The sequence below is a fragment of the Pristis pectinata genome, chromosome 32 (assembly GCF_009764475.1).
Source record: "Pristis pectinata isolate sPriPec2 chromosome 32, sPriPec2.1.pri, whole genome shotgun sequence".
Classification (NCBI taxonomy): Eukaryota; Metazoa; Chordata; class Chondrichthyes; order Rhinopristiformes; family Pristidae; genus Pristis; species Pristis pectinata.
The window spans coordinates 17,284,825-17,309,347 of NC_067436.1; the positions used below are offsets into that span (position 1 = coordinate 17,284,825).

The following is a 24,523-nucleotide window of genomic DNA, read 5'->3' on the forward strand; positions in this document are numbered from 1 at the left end:
TATTATTTTTCCTGATAATTGAATGTCATTCAATGTTTCACATCCAAGGAGTTAATGCATTTTATTATTTTTGAGGTAGAGGTGCACAGGAAAATCTAACGGACAATTGAGGGAGGAATGAGCTGAAGAGCTGGCAGCTATTGAAAAGATCAGGTAGAGGAAAATCGGAGTGAGGGGGTGCAGAGATTGGGTTATATCTGATTAATGCCGCACTCTCAGGACTTTGCCAGACTAGTAGCCGGAGTGTTATATAGTAGTACAATTTTTCCAATAAATCTGGTAAGTTTAAAGGGAATGTAGGAACCAGGGCATTGGTGAGTTTAACAGGAGAGCAGGAGATGAGACTCTAGTGAGCCAGATGCTGAACCACTGAGGTTCCAAAGAATGGGAGAGCAGATTATCAGAGTAATACTGTAAATTGGGCATACTATCTCTGGACATGAGGCTGAGGTGATCTGATTATTGTGATAGGATTTTAACTGGGGTCAGGTAACGCTTTGCCTTTTCCAGAAAAGTCAAATCAGAGAACAAGAAAATTCCGAATGATCTGCAGTAATAGTGCTTTGTGGAACAAGCAGCCAGCCACTGAGCATGAGCTTCCTGGGTAGAAATTGTTGAGATCGATTAATTCAAATACAAATGAGGTTTCTTTCCCCAATCCCAAAAAAATCTCAGGATGCCATGTCTGAGTGACCTGAGACGTGTATTGTCACAGTGCAAGCACTAGTACTGCCCTCAGCAGTATGTTCCCAAGCCTTGGTGTTTACAGTGTGACCATTGTGGATTGCACATGTTTTCACTGGCTGCGATTAGTAAACTGGAAGAAAAGAGCATCTTATCCTGAAAGTTTCTCTACCAAGAGGCTGGCAAAGCAGTGACTGATAGAGCAGAATCACATTAAGTAGAAAATGAACTCGGTGTTGTGTGTGTGTATGTTTGAGAATTTGGGCATTGCTAGCAAGGCCAGTACGTAGTATGTATTGCCCATCCCTAGTTGTTCTTGAGAAGATGGTTAGTAAGCTGCTTTGAAGTGCTTCTGGTGAAGGTGCTTCTGTGGAAGGTACAACAGGATTTAGACCCAGGTTGATGAAGAAAAAATATACCTTCAAGCTAGGATGGTGTGTAACTTGGGGAACCTGCAGGCAGTGGTGTCCCCCTGCACTTTAAGTTCTTGTTCTTCTTGACGGTAGAGCTCATGGGTTTGGAAGGTGATGTCAGAGGAACTGCAGTGTGTTATGTAGATGGTACTGCACTATTTTGTTCTGGTGGTGAAGTGGATTAATATTTGGTGGTGGATAGGGTACCAGTCAAATGGGCTGCTTTGTCCTAGATGGTGTCAAGCTTTAAGTGTTATTGGAGCTGTAGTGATAGACACGGGGAGAGAGATGCAACAAAGGAACAGGCCTGTTGGCCCACCAAGTCCTCAACAACCATCAATCACCCATTTACACTAATCCTGCATTAATCCCTTTTGTTTTTGAAGCCAAATAACCTACCAGCCCACATATCTTCGGGATGGGGGAAGAATGTAGCCCCAGCGAGAATGTGCAAACTCTCTGCTGGCAGCTCACCCAGGTCTTTGGCACTGCAAGGCAGTGGCTCTCCTAGCTGCACCGCTGTGATACCTCGCTCCTAACTTGCTGCTTGTACGTGGCGGAAAGGGCTGGGGATACCAGGAGGCAAGTTGTTTGCTGCAGGACAACCAGCCTCTGACCTGCTCTTGTATTTGGCTGGTCCAGCTGACTCCCAGGATCTTGGTGGTGGTTGACTTGACCAATTAATATGACGAGTAGGTGATCTGATACCCCCTATTGGAGATGGCTGTTGTCTTTTGCGGTACAAGTGTATCAGCCCATTCCTGAATATTGTCATGGTCTTACCGCATGTGCTGAGGAGCTGCAACCATCAGGAAGCATCCCCACCTCCAACCTTATCGTGGAAGGAAGATCCAAGGAGCAGATCTTGAGCTGAGTGGACCTGTTGATGCCTACACTGAGCTTTGGTGAGCAGGTTATTGGTAATGCTAGCAAGTATTGTTGTTGATACCTGCCATTGCTTTGACAACCAGGAGAAGACTGACTTATGTGATAATTGGCCAGGATGGATTGGTATCTCTAATCCTGGGTAATGTTCCCTGCCATAATAATCCTCCCCATCCTGCCTGCTGCTTAGTCAAGAATCTAAGAATCTGACATTACCTGCTAACTGAGTCAGGCCCAACCCCATCTGAATCTGAATGTTTTGACAAAGTATAAACCCCAGCTGACCGATGTAGACATATCCTGTTGGGCTTGAGTCAGGTAGTTAGTCAGGAATATCATACCAGTTGATGTAGCTATTTGTCATCAACTAGGTTCGCCTTATCAATATATCACACCATTACTTTCTCATTAATGAACGTTGGATACAACTCTCCTGTGCTCACTCCCTCTATTGACTCTCCCTATCCCTGCCACTTCCCAGAAGATGTTGATTTACTATTGTGTCAAATCAATTTTTTTGATTTGTCCAAACTGCACCTTTCTACCTGAAATATGGAGCATGTGAGCATTTGCATAGCAATCCATTCCCACGTTTACTGCTCAAGTCTTCGTGGCTGGGGCATGGATTACCTTGTGGAAAAGTACCATTTATCAGGCCCAGAGCAGTCTCTTCACTTCTACCCACGAAGGAAGTCAGAGAGGAATTTTACAGATAGAAAATTTCTAGCCAGATTTCATTGTAACTTGCTGTCTTGGATTGTGTCGTCTTTCCCAGGAGTCCACATGGCTTTTTGATAGTCGATGAGGCAGGTTTGATGAATCAATGTGGAACAGGCTCCGTTTCTTATTAGACCATAAGATATCTGAGCAGAATTAGGCCATTCAGCCCATCGAGTCTGCTCTGCCATTCAGTCATGGCCAATTTTATTAACGCTATTCTCCCCGTAACCTTTAACCCCCTTTAACAATGAAGAACCTATCGATCTCTGTCTTAAATGCACCCAATGACTTGGCCTCCACAGCCCTCGCTGTCAATGAATTCCACAGATTCACCATCCTCTGGCTGAAGAAATTCCTCCTCATCTCAGTTTTGAAGGGATGTCCCTTTATTCTGAGGCTGTGCCCTCGGATCCTAGACTCTCCTAATGTAAACGTCCTCTCCGTGTCCACTCTATCCAGTTCTTTCAGTATTTGGTAGGTTTCAATGAGATCATTGCTTTTTTGAGCCATTGGCAGTGGGTTGGTTACTCGAGCCGATTGTCATCTCCCCGTGATGTTAAGGTTGCCATGCCAATCCTGGTGCCCTACATGTCACCCAGCTGCAATGAGCATGGGATTGATAATCAAACCCATTATATCCCTGCTGGTGTGACTCAGTTCACTGTGATTTGATCTATTTCTACAACACATCACTTGGTAACTGACAGTTATCTCTGGTTTGAGTTCTTGCACATTGCAGTCTCTGAGATCACTCCCTGACCAGTTGCTGCCGTAATTGTTTTGCTGTTCCCTGGGTTAAGAATGCCTGACCAATGGACAACCCTACATATGGACAGGCTCCTATAATGTAAATTCAGAAGTCTGGCGTAGGTACAAACATTTGTTCCTACGAATGGCAGAACTAGTTTCCCCTCTCCATTTTTAGTAATTGTTCTTTCTTAGTCTTATGTTCTTTTGCTGCCATCCATTACAATATTGTTGAGGTGTGATTAGCATATTGAGTGACTTTTGTGTATTTTCCAACTTACGGACAAAATCGACATGGATGTCTGTAAACACGGAACCCATTCGTCACCCGTGAATGGTCTGTATTTTGACTTCCATTTTATTTCTCTCATTTCACAATTAACGTCTAGTGCTTTCCCAGCTTGCTTGAAGAATAGAACTCGCAGTCCTATATTCCACACTCCTTACTATTTCTCCCCACCTTCCCCATCACTTGGTCAACTTGAGACGTTTGACCCTATTTGGTCTTCCTAGCAATTGCTTTCTCAGATTCTGCATAGTCAAATTTGATGTGCATCTCTATCCACAATCCTTCTAAACTCAGAACAAACCTGACACAACACATGCAACAGTCAGTGAGCGGAAAGGAGGATGACAGGTAATTTGCAGAAATGTAAATTTCCTCCAGAGTTGTTCAATCTGCTAGTTCTTCCTATTCCTGCTCCCGACCCTCCCGTCTTCAAACTCCTTAATGTGCAGGATGTTCCAATGTTTTACCCAGTCTTAAACACATTATTAAAAGGAGCGGCTGTGTTTACAACAGAGTCCCCAACCCTGCTCAGATCTCGTTGGTGGACATCAACGGCTGCAGGAATGAGCTGGTTGTTCCTAGGATGCACATCAGGATGAAGATCCAGAGGAAGATCCGATCGATCACCAAGGCAACGTATTTCCAGTCATCCTGTATCTGAAGGGAATGCCGTTAAAGGAAAGTTCAGAAATTATATGACTGAAGTCTAAATGTTGTAAAACAAATGCTCTTCAAACACTAGCAGGGCAGGTACACTATTGACAGGTGCAGATTCATGTTCCCTTTACACTATCCCATTCCTTTACCTGGCCTGTGACAGTAGGGCTTAGCAGAGTAAAACCCCCGCTGTACTTTCCCATCAAATTCCCTCAGCTGAGGGTCTGCGATTAGATACAGAGTAGAGCTCCCTTTCCACTAACTGATCACTTTCTAGTCTTTGTGGATCAGTACCACAAACGAGCAGGGCTTTGAAAGGGAGCAATGACAGATAATTACAGTTTCCTTAGTGATGCCAGTTCAGTAGGGATTGAAACAAAGGTCAGGGAAAAAACCCCACTGAAAGTGAAGTACAGTCATTAACCACCAGGTGTCGACCTCTTCCATGATTTTTCTTTCATAAATGCACGTTGACTTTGCTCAATCATTTTTGTCTATCTGTATTGATATCACAACTACTGATGTCAGGCTAACAGGATGGTAGTGGTTTCCTCTCCCTCCTTCCTCAAATAGTGTGATCATACTTGCTATCCTCTAATCTGCAGGAACCATTCCAGAATCCATTGATCGTTAGAAGATGTTAAACACAGCATCTTCTAATCTCCTCACCCACCTATTTCAAGACTCTGGAACATCCTTGGCATTTTTATTTTTGGTAATATTTCCTTTCTGGTAATATTTCCTTCCTAATACTTTTACTTCCTCATTTGCACTGGAATATTTCTCAAATATTTCTGGGAGGTTTTTTCATATCTTTAGTGAAGACAAAGTATTTGTTTAATTCCTCTGCCATTTCCTTATTCTCCATTATAAATCCTCCAGTCTGTCTGTAAGACCCACATTTGCCCCCACTTGTTTTTTCCTTTCTACGTATCTATAAATGCTCTTACAGCCTGTTTTCGTGTTTCTGGCTAGTTTACTTTCATATTCTGGTTTCCTTTTCTTTATCAATTTTGTAATTATCCATGGGCACTTTCTCTTTTGCTGTTCTACAAGGTGTGCCTTGTACTTTCTGGTTAAACTCCACACTCCCAAGTTGACAGACTGCTACTCTGCAGCAAGATCTCAGTGACGTGTAGTGGTGGGTGTTCACCAAAGCTGGGTAATGCTTTAGACTTTGCATTTGGGGCCTCTTCACGAATGTTGGGTAGGGGTGGGGTGGATTTACCTGCTTTGTAAGTCGATCCAAATGTATAATTCCGTATCCTGACAGCAAGTACAGGTGATCCCCGCATTACAGCCATTTAGTTAACAGAAATTTGCCCTCTACAGAGTTCATAAATCACCACCCAAAATGTTAAGATACGGACTAACGTTCACTCTCATGGAATTAATGTGGGAGAAAAAAGGTAAATAAATCAAACATTTTTCAATTTGCTTTACTTGACGCATGTGCAGATAAACGGCTTCGTGTTACGGACAATCCCAATACGGGCTGTTTTCGAGGCATGCATCCCCCTCCTCCCCCCACCATAACACGGGGGTCACCTGGAATCCCAATTACTTGAAATAATAACACTAGAGCAAAAGGGGGAAAAGAAGAAAATTGTGTGGGGATGGAATAGTTTATGGATGATGAAACAGCAATTGAAATCTTCAGATGATCAAATCTTTCTAAAAATAAAAGTAAAACCTGGGGGCAGGGAAGAATACAGTAAGCAGACAAGAACGCTGAGACATGCAGAAGGAAAATGAAGCTGGGGATTGGCTGATGGAAGCCCCGGAGACCTGACCTGTCCTCAGCCCAACGGGTCACACAACCTTCCTGATCCACAAACAACTGAAGGCTCTCTTGCTGCTACACCAGCACAGCTCGTTCCCTGAGTTGAACATTTATGTAAAATCTGCTAGTAGTCCCAGTAATTTGGTGAGAGAAACCCCACCTAGTGATGGAAGGGAACAATACAGGAGATGTACAATGCTCTTGGAACTACAAAATCACAAGATTCCTGCTCTGGTGTATCTCCTGGTTGAGCAGTGCCTCCATTTTAAAACTCTTACCTTTTTCAAATCTTCCTCCTTCCTATTTCTGTAATTATTTCTAGTCCTGCTACCCTTGGTGATACCTGCACTCCGGCCTCTTGACCATCCCAGAATTTAATCGCTCCACCAGTGGTGCTTGTCCCTCCAGCTGCCAACATCCTAAGCTCTGGAATTCCATTCCCACATCCCTCCTCCTCTCCAGCTCTCCTTCCTCCTATAAGATGCTGTCTAAAACCTACTTCTCTTGAGGAAGTGAAGGGTTAAGAATTGCAACCATACCTATAACTGGTAAACAAAATAAATATATATATGCATTTATATTTCTCTAGCAAGGACTAGCAAGCTGCTGACCCACTAGTTAAGTTGGAATGTTAAGTATGTTAACTGCCTTTGTTTCGGGTAATGGACCATTCTGATAATGTCAGACGGTGGCGATACTGGGTGTAATTAACATCGAGGTGAAGACTTGGTCTGAACACTGAAAGGTGATACCTGCCTTTGAATGCCTTGATTATAACTCAGTTATACTAAGACAAGAGGTGTGATAGCTGTCTCGGGATCTCTATAGCTTGACCGAAACTCGCGGCGCCGTATGCATAGGATGTGTGTGACAATTCCTGTATAAACGTCTGTCTGCCCTTTGTGCGCGGAGAACTCGGGAAGTGACTCTTAGTGAGTGCTGGAGAGAATTCTCCTAGCGGTGCACTGCTAATAAAAGTATTGGTTCGAATCGACCTCGTGGCACTGTGTTACTTACAGCGGACAGAAGGGGAAAATTAATTTCGGGACGACACTCTGACCAAATTTTCAGTCATGTACACTGACATTTTTCGTGGTTTGGCATCAAGTTTTGATTGATAACTCTCCTATGAAGTAACTAGGGATGTTTCTCTCAGTTATTTCACAGAGGGAGGCCATTTGGCTCATTAACTCCATCAGCCTTCCTCAGATATGCTGACGCAATATGACCATCTGTATAGAACATAGAACATTACAGCACAGTACAGGCCCTTTGGCCCACGATGTGCCGACATTTTATCCTGCTCTAAGATCTATCTAACCCTCCCCTCCCACATAGCCTCCATTTCTTTATCATTCATGTGTCTATCTAAGATTCTCTTAAATGTCCTTAATGTATCTGCCCCCACAATCTCTGCCGGCAGTGCGTTCCACGCACCCACCACTCTGTGTGTGAAAAAAAACTTACCCCTGACATCCTCCTCCAATCACCTTAAACTTGTGTCCCCTTGTGTTAGCCATTGTCACCCTGGGAAAAAGTCTCTGACTGTCCACTCGATCTGTGCCTCTTATCATCTTGTGCACCTCTATCAAATCACCTCTCATCCTCCTCCTCTCCAAAGAGAAAAGCCCCAGCTCGCTCAACCTATCCTCATAAGACATGCTCTCCAATCCAGGCAGCATCCTGGTAAATCTCCTCTGCACCCTCTCTAAAGCTTCCACATCCTTCCTATAATGAGGCGACCAGAACTGAACACACTACTCACAATATGCAAGAGCATTTCAGCTGTCCCACTCTCCACAGTCCTGCAAGTTATTTACTCTCTAGGAGTTATCCAGTTCCCTCTTGAATGACTACACACATAATTCACACGCAGGTTCTCCTCCCACCTCTTCCCCCATCTGGTCTGGTTCCACCTGGCCCCCTCTCCCTCCTCCCCTCCCCTCCTCCCCTCTCCCCATTATTACCTCGCTTACTTATCAGAGTCCAGCACCGGCAGCCTTTGTGTTCCTGCTCATCACCCTCCAGCAGCTGCCTCCATCTCTGGCCTCCTTTCCCTTTCCCCCCACCCAGCTCCATCTGCCTCTCTTGTTCCTCTGCCTCCATCCACTGTCTTCCACCCCTCCCCCTTGCCCAGTTCGACCTGCCCATCACCTTTCACCCCTCCTTGGTCCACCAATCTCCTCGGGGCCCCTGTCTCTCCAGTCCCCCTCTCATTATACTGACTATCTCCCTGCTCCACTCTCAGTCCTGAGACAGGGTTTGGACCCGAAACACTGACGATTCCTTCCGCTCCCCCCATCCCACAGATGCTGCTCACCCCTCCACTAATGGGAGCAGTTTCAGTCTCCTCTGCCTAGACACTTCTTGGCTTTAAATACTTCATTCAAATCCACTCACAACCTCCTCTCTTCCAAAGGGATTGACCCCAGCTTCTTCAGTCTGTCTATGTAACTCACATCCCTCATCCCTGGAATCATTGTATAAATCTCTCCTGCCCCCTCTATAAGGCATAGGAAGTGTGATGTCTAAAATTGACAAAATACTCCAATGTAACAGAACCAGCCATAGAGTCACACAGCGTGGAAACAGGCCCTTCGGCCCAACTGGTCCGTGCCGACCGGGATGCCCCGTTCCCCATCCAAGCTAGTCCCACCTGCCAGCATTTGGCTCGAATAACTTCATGAAAAACACAATGATGCCGGTGGAACTCAGCAGGCCAGGCAGCATCCGTGGAGAAAAGCAGGCGGTCAACAATTCAACTTTGATCAATGTGATCAATGAAGAGAGGAAGCAGTGTGTGGGGGGGTGGGGTTTGTGGGGAAAGGGCGTCTGAATTACTTAAAGTGGGAGAATGCTTCTCTTCTTCCTTTTCCCAGCCTCATTTTTACTACCATTCCTTCCCCTCTCTCCTTCCCTTTGACCCATCCCCTGGTGGATCTGCTCTCCCCTCCTCCCCCACACCTGCCCATCACTATCTCCTACCTGCATCTACCTATCACCACCCTGTGCCCACCCCACCTCCCCTCTGTTGTCCACCTATCACTGCTCTGCTTCCCCCTCCTATATATCGGGCTTCCCCTTTTCCTATCTTCAGTCCTGAAGAAGGGTCCTGACCTGAAATGTTGACCGTCTGCTTTTCTTCACAGATGCTGCCTGGCCTGCTGAGTTCCTTCAGCATCATCGTGTTTTTCATCCAGATTCCAACATCTGCAGTCCTTTGTTTCTCTAATAAATTCATTGTGTCTTTCACGTACTTTACGCCTCTATTTACAAAACCTTGAAATCTGGTCTGTTTGTGTATAAATATATTTAATATGATACAATAAATTAACATCTATCTCTCTTACCTCCTTATATTCGTTCTGCAGCTTCATCCGTTCCACAATGTGTGTAATGCTCTTCACGGCTTCCTGAACTTCAGGAGACAAGCCGGAGATTGCCAGCAAAGCATCCGGGGACTCTGCACTGGAGCTCTGTGTCAGACAGACCCCAGTGTCCGGAGCTCTCAGCCTGCATCCCCTGCAGCAAGTGCATTGCAGCCCCTGGCTGCAGGTCTCTGACGAGCTGCTGAAGTCGGAGAGTTCGCCACTGTTGTCCGGTGAGTGTTCCCGAGCTTCATTGCCGCTCCCGGGCCTCGTCATGAACAAGATGCGTGGCAGCGCCTTTAGGAAGATGCTTTTCACCCAGGTTGGCATGGTGTGGGTGGCGGGGCTTCTGTAGTGGACATTGAGCACAAAGACAGTGATGATAATGGAGAGGACCACAAAGATCATGATGAAGAGCAGGTACTCCTCAATGAGAGGGATCACCAAGGAGGTGGATGGCACACTCTCTGTGATGCCCAGGAGAAACACAGTGAGCGAGAGTAGAACCGAAATAGAAAGAGTTATCTTCTCACCACAGTCAGAGGGCAGCCAGAAAACCAGAATGGTCAGAAAAGAAATCATCAGGCAAGGGATGATCATGTTGATGGTGTAGAATAGAGGCATTCGTCTAATGTAAATGGAGTAGGTTATATCTGTGTAGATCTCTTCACAGCAGTTGTACTTGATGTCGTGCTTGTACCCGGGGGCAGCGATGATTGCCCACTCACCGCTTTCCCAAAAGTCCTTCCTGTTGATCTCACTGCCGATCAGGGCCAGGTCGATTTTGGCTTTGTCGTGGGTCCAGGAACCAAACTTCATGCTGCAGTTCTGGTAGTCGAACGGGAAGTAGGTCACGTCCATCTTGCAGGAGCTCTTGAATATGGCCGGTGGGATCCAGGTCACCGTGCCGTTGGACATCAGCAACACCTTGGTCTTTTCATCCACTTGGAAATCGGCAACCGCACTGGGATCGCAATCCAAATGAGCAGAGTGTCAGCAGCAATTCTACGGTCAGCATACTCTTCCCTGCTCTTTCCAGACCATAACCAATAAAGGCAAGTATCTCATCTGCCTTCGTAACCACCTTATCAACCTGCCTTGGTGTTTCAGGGCATTTCCAGTTGCAGGCCTGTGACCGGTGGTGTGCCGCAGGGGTCAGTGCTGGCTCCTCCAACGTTTGTCATTTATGTCCATGGTTTGGATGAGAACGTAGATGGTGTAAGTGGTGGTGTAGTGGACAGTGAGGACCATCAGATACGGGAGCAGAATCAGGCCACTTGGCCCATCGAGTCTGCTCCGCCATTCAATCATGGCTGAATTTTTTTCAACCTCATTCTCCCCTTAACCCCCTTACCAATCAAGAACCTATCAATCTCTGCCTTAACTACACCCAATGCCTCCACTGCCCTCTGTGGTAACAAATTCCACAGATTCACCACCCTCTGGCTGAGGAAATTCCTCCTCATAGATGATGGTTGTCTAAGATCACAGCAGGATACAGATCATCTGGGAAAGTGGACAAGGAAATAGCAGGTGGAATTTAACTCAGACAAGTGTGACGTGATGTATTTTGGGAAGTTAAACTAAGCAGGAGATACACAGTGTAAGGCAGGGCCCTGGGAAGTGTTGATGAACAGAGAGACCTTGGGGTACAAGTACATAGCTCCCTGAAAGTGGCAACACAGGAGGATGGGGTGGCGAAGAAGGCATTTGGCATTCCTGCCTTCTTAGGCCAAGGCATTGAGTACAGGAGCCGTTGTGTCATCTTACAGTTGTACAAAACGTCAAGGCATCTTTTTCTGAGACTTAACATCTCATCTGAAAAGTAGCACTTCTGACACTGCAGCACTCACTCAGCACCACACTGCGGAGGCCTGAGGGGAGACCTGATGGAAGTATATTACTAGAGGCATAGATGGGGTAGATAATCAGAATCTTTTACCCCAGAGTGGAAGTATCAAATATTAGAGGGCAGAGGTTTAAGATGAGAGGGGGGAAAGTTTAAAGGAGATTTTCAAGGCAAGTTTTATTTTGACACAGAGGGTAGTAGGTGCCTTGAGGGTGCTGCTACGGGAGGTAGTAGAAGCAGATACGAGAGCAACGTTTCAGAGGCCTTTAGGCAGGCACATGAATAGGCAGAGAATGGAGGGATGTAGACTGTGTGCTGGCCAATGGGATTAGTTTACTTTGGCATCATCGTTAGCATGGATATGATGGGCTGAAGGGCTTATTCCTGTGTTTTACTGTTTTATATTCCATATATCACTGTGTGTGGTTTTGTTTGATTCGCCCTGTTCTTTGGATTGTACATCACTTCATGTTCAGCCCTATTCTCACTCTCTCCTCTGGACATTGTCAGCTCACACATGGGGCCTGGTCATAAGATACTTATTTTTTTATAAGATATTTATTTAGTAACATGTACATCGCAACACACAGTGAAGTGCATTTTTTTGCATTATTGAGAGTGTTCTGGGGGCAGCCCGCAAGTGTCGCCATGCTTCCGGTGCCAACACAGCATGCCCACAACTTCCTAACCTGTACATCTTTGGAACGTGGGAGGAAACCGGAGCACCCGGAGGAAACCCACACAGACACGGGGAGAACGTACAAACTCCTTACAGGCAGCAGCGGGAATTGAACCCGGGTCATTGGCGCTGTAATAGCGTTACACTAACCGCTACACCACAGTTTCTATAAAATTATAGAAGAAAAACAAGTGCAAATGGGACTAGCTTAGATGGGAACCTTGGTCGGCATGGACCAGTTGGGCCGAACGGCCTGTTTCCATGCTGTATTACTCTGACTCTAACAAAATGTTGGTCAGGATGCACTTGTAATATTAGGTGCAGTTCTGGTCACCACATTACAGGAAAGATGTGATTAAGCTACAGAAAAGATTCACAAGGATGTTGCTTGCATTGGAGGACATGAGTTATAAAGAGAGGTTGGATGGGCTGGGTCTGTTTTCCTTGGAGCAAAGGAGGCTGAGAGGTGATGTGATGGAGATATATAACATTATGAGAGGCACGGATAGGGTGGATAGCCGGTGTCTGCTTCCCAATATTAGGGTGTCCAAAACTGAGGGCATAGGCTTTAGGTCAGTGAGAGGAGCTTTAAGGAGGACCCAAGGGGTAAATTTTTCACACAAACAGTAGCTGCCAGAGGAGGCAGGAACAGGAACAACAGTTAAGAGGCATCTGGTCAGGTGTGTCAATGAACAGGGTATGGAGGGATATGGAATTAATGCAGGCAAATGGGACTAGTGTAGACGGGCATGATGGTCAGCATAGATGTGGTGGGCCAAAGGGCCTGTTTCTCTGCTGTATAACTTGATGACTCTATAACTTGGGCAGAAAGTTACAGAATGTTAGGCGCAAATTACATTCCCCACAAATTGATTTTCCTCGATCTTTTATGCTAGAAGCTAGTTGTGCACACACAACTACCCACCCCCACAGGATGAACTAAATGATCACATACGTCTGTAGGCCTTCCAGGCAGCTCAGTTAAGCTGCTTCTTTTGGGCAACAGTCTGCACATTGCTTACAGCAGCTCAAGTGAAAAGCTCACCCCAGCACGCTGGAACATGATTTAAACCTCTGACTTTCTGATTCAGTGGCAGGACTGCTACAACCTGATACTTCAAGAGCTGCAACAAAATCAGTATGCATTGCAGATTAGAGTTGCTTATCCATAAAATGGATGCCCAGTCTCATTAAATGCACAGTTCATGTAGAATAATTTATTGATTTTAATTTGAATTAATGTTCCTATACATTTTGCATCACTCCAATCCTATTCTGGCAGAAAATTTCTTCGTTGCTTTAAGTCAAATTACATGCAGATTGAAAGGAAGCAGAACCAAAAATCAAATGCATCTGATGGAATTGCCTCTAAACAACTCTTAAATCTAAAAGGTTGAAATAAGAATTCATAAGAGTATAACTTCAATAAGTTCTCATTGCAGGATGAAATTTGTCCTGTAGTGCTTGTCCTACTTTCTGTCCTTTGCTTTGACTCAGCTCCTCATGTGTGGTGAGTGTGCTCATCATGTGTCATCAGATAAGGGTAATGCTCGTCAGGGAAGCCTCTCAGAACCTTGGAATATTGGTGCTCCATGGTACTGATTGGTAGAGGAGCTAGTGAGGTAGAAGAGGCGGGAGGTACAGAAGCCTGAAGCCCCACACCACCAGGTTCAGGAACAGCTACTTTCCTACAGCCATCTGGTTCTTGAACCGACCTGCACAACCCTAACCCTACTTCCGCAACGGAACACTACGGACCACCTCTCGCACTACCAAAGACTTGTCTCTGATTGTGGTTTCTTTTTAACTAAGGTCTTGTTTTGCCCTGTCTATTTTTTCTTCACTGTCATGTATAATTTATATATATTTATGTTCTATGTGTTGTCTGTACCTGTGTGCCTGTGATGCTGCTGCAAGCAAGGTTTCCATTGTACCTGTACCTCAACGTACTTGTGCACATGACAATAAACTCGACTCAACTTGAAGAAAGGTGAAGGAGGCTTCATTTTTCATCAGTAATTTGATTGCCCCAATATTTATGTTGAGTTCGAGCTGAGCCAAGGAAGGTTGCCTTTCAGGGGGCACTGGCAGGCTTCTGCTATCTCACCCATCATGGAGTAATACAGCATGGCCCAATTCGTCCATGCCAACCATGGTGCTTACCACGCTAGTCCCATTTGCTCACATTTGGCCCATATCCCTCTAAACCCTCCTATCCATGTACTTATCCAAATGTTTTTTAAATTCTTTATATGTGTGTGTTTAGGCAGTGGGTTGTTTCAGGGTCACACTTAGGAGTGACACAGTGGCACTACTAGTATAGCTGCTGCCTTACATCTGCAGTGAGCCGGGTTCAATCCTGACCTCTGGTGCTGTCAGTGAGGGACTTGCATGTTCTCCCTGTGACCATCTGGGTTTGCCCCGGGTGCTCCACTTCCCTCCCACATCCCAAAGACGTGCAGGTTGGTAGGTTGATTAGCCATTGTGTTAGTAAGTGGTACAACCTCGGTGCGAGAAAGACAGATGAGGTGAGTGTGTGAAGAATAAAGTGGGATTAATGCAAGTGGGTGCTTGATGGTCAGCACAAATTTGGTGGGCCGAAGGGCCTGCTTCTGTGGTGAATGACTTCAAGACTTAGTTCTGGCCATACTTGACATACGCAATCACAGCTCACTGAATGACAGAGAATGGAAGTCACAGAATTATGGGAATTTAAGCTCAAATGGCCATTCAGCCCATTGTGTTCATGCCCGTGAAGAAATATGCAGGCTAATCTCACTCCTCAAATTTCAGTCTGGAGCCCTGCAGGCTATGGCAAATCAAGTACTATTGTGTTTTAAGTGTAATGAGGATTCTTCCCCCCACCATCCTCTCAGGAGCCTGTCACTAAAATGCTCAGATCAATGGAGCCCTTCCACGAGTGGGATGTCAGAGAGTCCAAACCAAGAGCTGATCCAGATATGTCGTTGGCCTGCTGACTCTGCACAGAGTAACACCCCTTATGAATTAACCCACTGGAGGATTTCAGTTGTGGCAGTGCCACATTCTACCCCAAACGTGGACAGAGATTACACTCCATCTGTGCCCAGTGCTGTGCTAGTATTTCTTACTTGTTGTACAGGATGATATCTGGCTTCCAGATTCTGTCAGAAGGAACTCTAATGAAGCGGACTCCTTCGTAGTCAGCTGGCTCCCATGTTAACTTGTAATCATTCCAAATCTGAGCATGGCAGAAAAGAAAAGAAATAAGTTAAAGACACAGTGGAGATAAGGAGCTTCAGTGTGAAATGAAACTGTAGGTTGTGAGATTCATGTGGTGAAATTGCAGTTTCTGAATTTAAAGTTGGAATATGTAACCTTTTTGTGAGCCACGTCCTTCTTAAGAAATGCCTTAATCTTGTGCCCAATATGAGGTGGATATGGCTCACTACTGGGCTCACACCAAACCATGACATCCAAAGCTAAGGTGGACAAAGCAGTGGGCTTGATTGGCACCTAGTTGCTGCCCTAAAAACTCCCCCCCCCCTCCACCACTGCTGCACTGTGAATGCAGCAGTTATCAAGGCTGCTTTGACAACTCAAGCCAAACTCTTGAACTCAACTATTAACAGAGAGGGCTGAACATTCCCGTCGAAGTCACGCACTTGTTCATTCATCCTCACTGGGTCTAATTCCTATAACTCCTTCCCCAACAGGACTGTGAGAGCACCTTCACCACTTGGACTCCAGTTTAAGGAGACAGATCACTATGACTTTCCAAGAGCAGCTTGGATGGACAATAAATGCTGGCATCAGTGGTACCACTCACATCTCTTGGTGAATAAAAAGAAACAAGGAATGCGCGGACGAACAAAGACAGCAGCTCTGTAAGTAACTTCCCAGAAGGAAAGTAGATCAGTGCCTGAAAGGGATGTAGAACCTGGGAGGAGTTGATGAGAATGCAAAAAAGGGATTGGTATTAGTTGATACCAAGATATAGTGAAAAACGTTGTTTGCGTGCCATCCAGGTGGATCATTGAGTACATCGAGGTAGTAAAAAGAAAAGCAGAAAGTAGAATCTAGTGTTGCAGCTACAGAGAAAGTGCAGGGCAGGGAGACAAATCAAGTGCAAGGGCCACGACGAGGTAGACTGGGAGATCAAAAGTTCATCTTTCGTGTACGAGAGGCCTGTCCAAGAATCTGATAACAGGACTAATGTAGGATTAGTGTGAATGGCTGGTTGATAGTTGGTGCAGACTCAAGAGGGCTGAAAGGGCTATTTCTATGCTGTATCTCTCTCAAACTCTAAGGTTTGATGAATCTTGCTAGAATGTGCAATTGGATAGTGTTACAAAGACAGTCACCTCCTTGATTTTTAAGTAACATGATAGTAGATCACCCTTGGTGTCTCACACATGTAGCCAGGAGGACAGAATTGCTGTCTAGTTTCCTTAGCGGTGAGGCGAATGAGAGTTTAATTACCCTTTGGGTTGCAAGAATGGGTTACCTGACTTTCCCTGTTTTACTGTGGTCACTTACTCATTGATTGCTGACATTGTGCTTCTATTTTCTCTCAGTGAGGCAGAGTCTCAACTGATTCCAGACAATGTTTTTGTTTTCTTTTCTGAAGATTATTATAATAAATGTGCGTAAAAGCCAATCAGCTGCAAGAAGTAATTGTCTGAAATAAATGTGCTGTTCTTGAGGTTGATGAAGAAGTGTGAGAAATCAGCAAACAAACACGTGCACAAGGGCAGTGAATAGAGGAAAGCAGGAAACTGTCTTATGTTATACTTCCAAGACAGTAACATGGCTAAATTTACAAAGAGGCTTTGGTACAGTCGCAGCGTTTAACAATTGCTTTGAACTACCTCCTCGGTGACATCTGAAATATAGTTATGGTTGCACTGAAAGAAAACATTGCAGCCAATTTGTACATAGCAAGCTCCTACGAGTAGTAATATGTTAATAATTTGATAATTCATCTTTTTAAACTTATTAAGAAATAAATACTACCTTTCAGCTCCAAATAGTGCTAGCCACTTGAAAGGCTGTGTCTACAACAGTACTGGACTGGAGTGTTAGTCTGGATCTGTGCTCAAATCTCTTGTGGGATTTGAACTTTCAACCTTCTAACTCAGAGAGGTGAATGCAACTGATTGAACCACATCTGAGATTCGACAAAACATTGTGTCTGCATTTTTCAAAACCTGTTTTACAGCAGTCTCCCATAGCACTGCTCACAACAGAGAACAACGTATAGATCTTATCTCTCCTCAGTCTGTTGTGCGTGTATTAAAAGCAGAACACACTGGAAATACTTAGCAGGACAGACATCATCCACGGGGAAAGAAGCAGCATTAACATTTCCAGTCAGTGATCTAACACCACAATGGCGTGTTGCTATTGTAGAGATACAGCTTTTGCAGGAATGCTGTCAAATATCTTTACATGTAGTTTAATGCATGGAATTTCTTAGAAATTGTTTGCTTGCAGTTGAGTGGTTTTGAATGATGTGATTATCACTTTGAATTAGAAATGTAAGTTTTATCTAATGACTTAAACATCACTGATAAATCATACTTACAGTGCATGAAATGGGAAGCCCCCAGGTCATTGGAAAATGTTAGCCATCAGTGTGTGAGGTGCAATCTTGCCTGACTCACTAACAGATTTACAATGTTTTTATTAAGACTGTTAGTCTTATTCTTCTATCCTCCACGGGTGGGGCTTTTGCTGGATTAAAGTGTCCAGTCCTTCAGGCAATCCTCTGATGCCTTATGCAAAGGACCAATCTTCACACACACCAGCTAACCTGTTCTTTCATTCAAGGGTTAAGGACTAGTTGGCCAAGGCAATATTTACTGTCCATCTTCAAATGCAAGTGGAACTGCATGATGGCCAATTAAGAGTCAACCATATAGCAGTGGATCAGGAACCAAGCACAGGCATAGCCGGGTGAAGACATCAGGTTTCATTCTCCAAAAGGGCACCAATGATCCAAACTATTTTTTACAAGAATTCACGCTCATTATTACTGATGGTAGCTTTGTAATCTCAAATTTAATTAAATATCTGTAGTGGATGTCAAATTTTGATGGGACATATCGAGCAAATGGCAGGGACCTTAGAAGGGTTGATGTAAGAGGGGCCTTGCAACGCAAGTCTACAGCTTGCTGAAAGTGGAGACATAGGTAGATAGGGCAGTGAAGAAGCATTTGGTATTCTTGTCTTAATAGGCATTGAGGATAAGAGCTGGGACATCACATCGGTTAGACTGCACTTGGGACACTACAGTTCTGGTCACCACACTGCAGGAAGGATGCAGCAGCAATAGAGAGAGTGCAGAAGAGATTCACCGGGATGTTGCCTGGAATAGAGGGCTGTAAATTTCAGGAGAGATTGTATGGCTGGGATTATTCTCACTGGAATGTAGGAGGCAGAGGGGCGACCTTACAGAGGTTTATAAAATTATGCGGGGCATACATGGGACAGTTGGACCGCATACAAGGGACATTTTTGTGCCCCTGGAGTGGGACTTGAACCCAGCATCTTCAGATGTGGGAGCATTGCCCACTGAACCATCATTGACAACCCCTCCTAGTTGAACCACAGATTTCACTCGCTCTCCAAGTCTGAATGCAGACTTGGAGCTCATCACCAAACATCTCCAACCCACCGATTACCAGGTGAACTCATGGTTTAACAGGCAGCAGTGATCCCTACCCTTCTATGTGTTTCTGGGACCCGGACTACCTACAGCAGGCACCTCAAAGATACCACCAATGCCGTATCTACAAAACTCTCCAAATCCATTGGGAGGATAAGCAAAGCCAAGACCAGTTTTAGGACAATCTTTTGGTGCGATAATTAGTGGTATTACTATAAGCAACAATTGTATACTTAGCAAATGGCCGGATATCCATTCTCCCTCCGTCCTCTAAGCAAACAAGGCGGTGTGGACCCCTCCACCACCCCCCATCACCCTAAACGCGGGATTCTCACATGTTTCAGCCAGAGATTCGTCTCCATAATTTGATTGACTTCATCCTGTAACAAATCAGGCAGAACCTTATTAGGGCGGCAGTCGATGACACAGAAGAGCTGGGGAAAGCAGAGCGGGCGGAGAACGGGGCGGGTACTATACCACTTTGATGAGCTGAGACAGCGACACCTCGAAGTGTACGATGACTGGCTCCGACACGTTCTTCACCGGCCGAATGTGCCGGCTGTAGTTGCCGAAGAGTTTCTCGAATAGTCTTTTTTCTCCATCTATCGCCAGAACACCTTCCAAAGATAGCGAGGGGGCGGCAAAAATTAAATGTGAGACAATTTTAGTTACCCGCTAAACGAAACAGCTGATAATCCGGCATAAAATGACACTGTGGATAGGGAGAGTGACACCAGCCCGAAATAATGCTTTCTTACATCGATCCAGCGGTGCTGGGTCACTGGGTGAGATTTCGCATACGCATTCCTGGGCTCTAGGGGTTGGGGCTATTGATTCTGCCTATTTTGTTCTAATAACTAAGTTTCAAACCAGAGAAACCAACGAGCTGCTGGAGGAGCTCAGCGGGTCGAGCAGCATCCGTGGAGGGAAGTGGACAGTCGGGTCTAGACCCTTCATCTGGACCAGATGACCCGAAACGTCAACTGTCCACTTCCCTCCACAGATGCTGCTCGACCCGCTGAGTTCCTCCAGCATCTTGTGAGTTGCTGAAGATTGCAGCATCTGCGGTCTCCTGTGGGTCCTAAGTTCCAAACTGCATCTGTTTGCATTGAACGAAATACACGTTGGATAGTTAAAAGCGACAGCTTAGAACAAACCACAACAGATCTGAGTAAACAGAGGACCCACAAGTTAAACTTACCCCCGAGCATCAGGAGCAGAGGCCATGCGGCCAGTGGCGTGTACGAGGCGGCTCTCATTGAGCGCGGGGCGGTGGTGCTGAAAGGACAGCGCCCGCGGGAAGTGCAGCTGCCGGAGTGCGGACACTGAGCGATCCCGGGGCGGAGCCTCGCCGACAGAGGCGGAGACGGTCCCTGCCCCTGGCTGAGGGACGTGCCGTGTCACACACCATTCAGTGGCCCCCTCACATACAGCGGCCCTAAGGTGCTGAAACACCCCGCGGCGTTTCACAGAAGTGTCACCTGACTCAGTGTGACACCCAGCCACCTCTGTGGAACAGTAAAGGAGCGTCGGAGTTCGAGAGGCAGCGAGGTTTGGAGAGAGCTAGTTCCAGAACACCAGATGTGGCGTTAGAGATTCGAGTTTGTGGGGCTACACACTGTTAGGGATAGGGAGAGGCAAGACGGTTTTCCAATCATCCTATCTGGATGCATCACGGCTTGGTACAGCAACCGCTCTGCCCAGGACCGCTAGAAACTGCAGGGAGTTGTGGACACAGCCCAGCTCGTCAGGGAAACCAGCCTCCCCTCCATGGACTCTTGTCTTTACCTCTCGCTGCCTTGGTGAAGCAGCCGGCATAATCAAAGACCCCACCCATCTGGGACATTCTCTGTTCTCTCCTCTCCCATCAGGCAGAAGATACAGGAGCCTGAGGGCACGTAGCACCAGGCTCAAGGACAGCTTCTATCCCATTGTGATAAGATTATTGAACGGTTCCCTTAGACAATGAGATGGACTCTTGACCTCACAATCTACCTTGTTATGACCTTACACCTTATTGTCTACCTGCACTGCACTTCCCTGTAGCTGTGACACTTTTACTCTGTACTCTGTTATTGTTTTTACCCTGTGCTACCTCAATGCACTCTGTACTAACTCAAGGTATCTGCACTGTGTAATGAATTGATCAGTATGAACTGTATGCAAGATAAGTTTTTCACTGTACCTCGGTACAAGCGACAATAATAAACCAATACCAATAATCTGTGCATCGATGGTGTTAATGGTCCTGCCATTAACTCTACTTTCCCCTTACATTTGACCTTTCAAAGTGCAACACCCTACACTTTTGCCCTGATTAAACTCCATCTTCTATTTCTCTGCCCATATCTGTAACTGACCTATGTCCTGCTTCCAACCTTTGTGCAAAATTTGGAAGCAGGTATTTAAGAGGCTGTTAGATAGACACATGAATATGTGGGGAATGGAGGGATACGGATCATCTGCAGGCAGAAGGGATTTAGTTTAATTTGGCATTGTGTTTGATGCGGACATTGTGGGCCAAAGGGCCTGTTCCTGTGCTGTACTGTTCTATGTTCTATGTTCGAATCCCTTGTAAGTAACTATAAGAATTTTAAAGGAAAATCAAAAAAACTGCAGATGCTGGAAATGCGAAATAAAACCAGGAAGTGTAGGAAATACTCAGCAGGTCAGGCAGTGTGTGTGGGGAGAGAAACAGAGTTAAAGTTTTAGGGCAAAGACCCTTCGTCTGAACTTTTAAAATTGAAGTGCTGTGTCAGGGGTCAGCAAGTGTTTTTTTTATTTCAAAGTAAACTTTATTCATAATAAAAATATATACAAGGGAACAAACACAGTGCAAAACTCTTTATCTTCTTGGTGTCATTTGGTCAATGCATCCTGTAGTGTTACCAATACACAAAAAGTGCTGGAGGAACTCAGCAGGTCAGGGAGCATCCATGGAGGGAAATAAACAGGTGACATTTCGGGCCGAGACCCTTCATCAGGACGTTCTCTCCTCCTCCCCCCCCCCCCCCCCCCCCCCCCCCCCACCAACACCCTCGGCTGTACATTCCTGTTTCAATTTTTTCTGGCTTTTCTTTCTCTTACTGTCCATTTTAAAGCAATTGTTATCTTGGCAAATTTGGCTTCCTCCCTGTGTCAGACATTCCCCGGTCTCTCCCTGCAGTTTAAAACACACACTTGTCTTCCTACTTTTCCAGTTCTGACAGAGGGTTCCCGGCCAAAACATCTACTTTATTTCTCTCCCCACTGACGTTTCCTGACTTGCTGAGTGCTTCCAGCATTTTATGTTTTTGTTTCTCCAATATACATAGACACGTTACATATTGTGTAGCTCCTCTCCTGCTGACTCCCTCCTTCTGTCTCAGTACAGACAATGATTCGCACACTCGCTGTTTAATAGTCATTACTGCAGACTGCAGTAGCACAGTGCTATAAATCCCAGTAAATTAGACAGACCATACTCCTCAAGGCATATCCATGTCACACACAGTGCTGTGGATACAGAGCCTGCTCTTTCTAAATATTAAACATTGGACTCAGATCTGTCGTTAGACTCTGTGAAGTTCAGCTCAGATCAATGACGCTTCAAGCCCAGGGGCACTGGGGAGCTCTTAATCAGTTAATATTTACCATCCGGAAAATTAGTTGGACACCTCACTGATCCTTCTGTGTGATGTGGAATCATGATCCTGTACTTATAAGAAGTATTGCTGGGATTATAATGCACCTTACAGGAAAGGAATACTTGTCTTCCTACAGTACCTTCCGTCACACTGGGACATCCCAAAGTGTTTTATAGCCAATGGTGGTGTATACTCAGTGTTACAACACTGGGAAACATTTGTGTGAGGTAAGATCCCAGAAACAGCAATGGAATAAATAATTGGATAATCTTTGTTAATTGAAGAATATTTAGTGACCAGGACATCAGGGATATCACAGCAATACATCACGGGCACATCCCTCTTCACATTCGACAGTATCCACATGAGGCACTGCCTCAAGAAGGCTACATCTATCTTCAAAGATCCCCATCATCTTCTTGCAGCTACCATCAGGCAGGAGGTACAGAAGCCTGATGTCCCACACTACCAGGTCAAGAACAGCTACTTCCCATCAACCAACATGCACAACCCTAATCGCTACCTCAGTATGGCAACACCATGACCACTTTGATCACTCTGCACTGCAATGGGCTTTGTTCTTTTTGGTCTAATTGTGTTCTTTCTTGTAAAAATTATGTATATTCCATGATTAATTTATGTTTTTCTTGTGAGTGCTGCTTATCTGACGCCATGTGCCTGTGATGCTGCTGCAAGTAAGTTTTTCACTGCACCTGTGCACACATGGACTTGTGCATGTGACAATAAACTCAACTTTGACTTTGATCTTCCCTGTTCTTTAATAAATGAAAGGACCTTCTGTACCCTCCTCTAAGGATAGACAGAGCCTCAGTTGACTTTCTCAGCTGAAAGGCAGCACCTCTGACTGTTCAGCACTCACACAGCATTACACTGGATGGGCAGCCTGAATATTGTGCTTGACTATCAGGCATAGGGCTTGGACTCACTAACCTCTAACTGAAAGAGTGCTGGCTACTCAGTCGTTGCTAATACTGGTGCATTATGATATAATGTTATCATTTTAAAACAGCAATTGTCTTGTTCAACCACAAGTTTTCCCTATGGAGACCAGCATTTTAATATTAAGAGGGATGAGTGAAATAATGTGCAGTTTTAAATCAAGTCTGTACAAGTTAGCATCATTAATGGGAGGCTATCAAATATTAAGGTCCCCAATGCCGAAACCCCATACATCCAGGAAATGACAGAACAAGATTTCAGATTAAGAAGAGTTTTTCACTTCTTCACAACCACTCCAATATTTTCTAGGTTTTTAAATATTCATTGGGAAATAAATCTCAATTTTTTAAATTTAATTTTAAGATCTGGATGTTGCTAACAAGGCCAGCATTTTCTGTCCATCCCCATTTGTCCTTGAGAAGGTGGTGGTGGGCTGCGTCCTTGAACAGCTGGGTACCTATTTACCTATTGGGTAAAGGTGCTGCTGCAGGAGTTCCAGGATTTAGACCCAGTGCTGCTGAACAACCAGCGATATATTTCCATGTCAGGATGGTTGGCAACTTATGGAGAGAAACAAAGGACTACAGATGCTGGAATCCAGATGAAAAACACGATGATGCTGGAGGAACTCAGCAGGCCAGGCAGCATCCGTGGAGAAAAGCAGGCGGTCAACGTTTCGGGTTGGGACCCTCCTTCATAGGAAAAGGGGAAGCCCAATATATTGGAGGGAAAAGCAGAGCAGTGAATGGTGGACAAAAGAGGGGAGGCGGGGTGGGCACAAGGTGGTGATAGGTAGATGCAGGTAAGAGACAGTGATGGGCAGGTGCGGGGAGGAGGGGAGAGCAGATCCACCAGGGGATGGGTCACAGGTAGGGAGAGAGAGGGGAGAAAGAGTAGAAACCAGCCCCACCTTGCTACTTCTCTTGTTCCCATTCCCAGCCTCTTTTTTTCTAGTGATGTTCAACGTAGAAGTGCTTTTTCCAAGTGTTGTTCAACATGGAAGATCATTGATTCATCAGCTGAGGGAGGGCAGGAGGTGGTGATCAGGAGGAGGTTACCTCAAGGTCTTATTCTGAAGCTATGCCCCCTGGTTATAGATACCCCCACTAGGGAAAACATTGTCTCAGTATTCGCTCTGTCAAACCCCCTCAGGATCATCCCACATCTTCTAACCTCCATGGTACGGGTCCAACTTGCTCAACCCTTCTTTGTAT

The 24,523-nt window shown here is 45.4% G+C and overlaps 1 protein-coding gene across 1 annotated transcript; it reads right to left on the minus strand.

The window, feature by feature from the left end:
* Window positions 1-4,266: 4,266 nt before the first annotated feature.
* Window positions 4,267-19,317, minus strand: LOC127585214 (neuronal acetylcholine receptor subunit alpha-3-like). The gene is made up of 5 exons (XM_052042479.1): window positions 19,201-19,317; window positions 19,059-19,103; window positions 15,185-15,294; window positions 9,529-10,510; window positions 4,267-4,395 (listed from the first exon to the last, which is right to left on the minus strand). The coding sequence occupies exons 2-5, from the start codon at window positions 19,083-19,085 to the stop codon at window positions 4,267-4,269; spliced, it is 1,248 nt and encodes a 415-aa protein (XP_051898439.1). The 5' UTR covers window positions 19,086-19,103; window positions 19,201-19,317.
* Window positions 19,318-24,523: the final 5,206 nt, after the last annotated feature.

Coding starts and splice junctions, on each gene's coding strand:
- LOC127585214 (XM_052042479.1), bottom strand. CDS start 19,085: ATGGAGACGAATCTCTGGCTGAAACAT. Junction 15,295..19,058: donor CGAATCTCTGGCTGAAACAT/GTGAGAATCCCG, acceptor TGCCATGCTCAG/ATTTGGAATGATTACAAGTT. Junction 10,511..15,184: donor GATATCATCCTGTACAACAA/GTAAGAAATACT, acceptor TTGCGATCCCAG/TGCGGTTGCCGATTTCCAAG.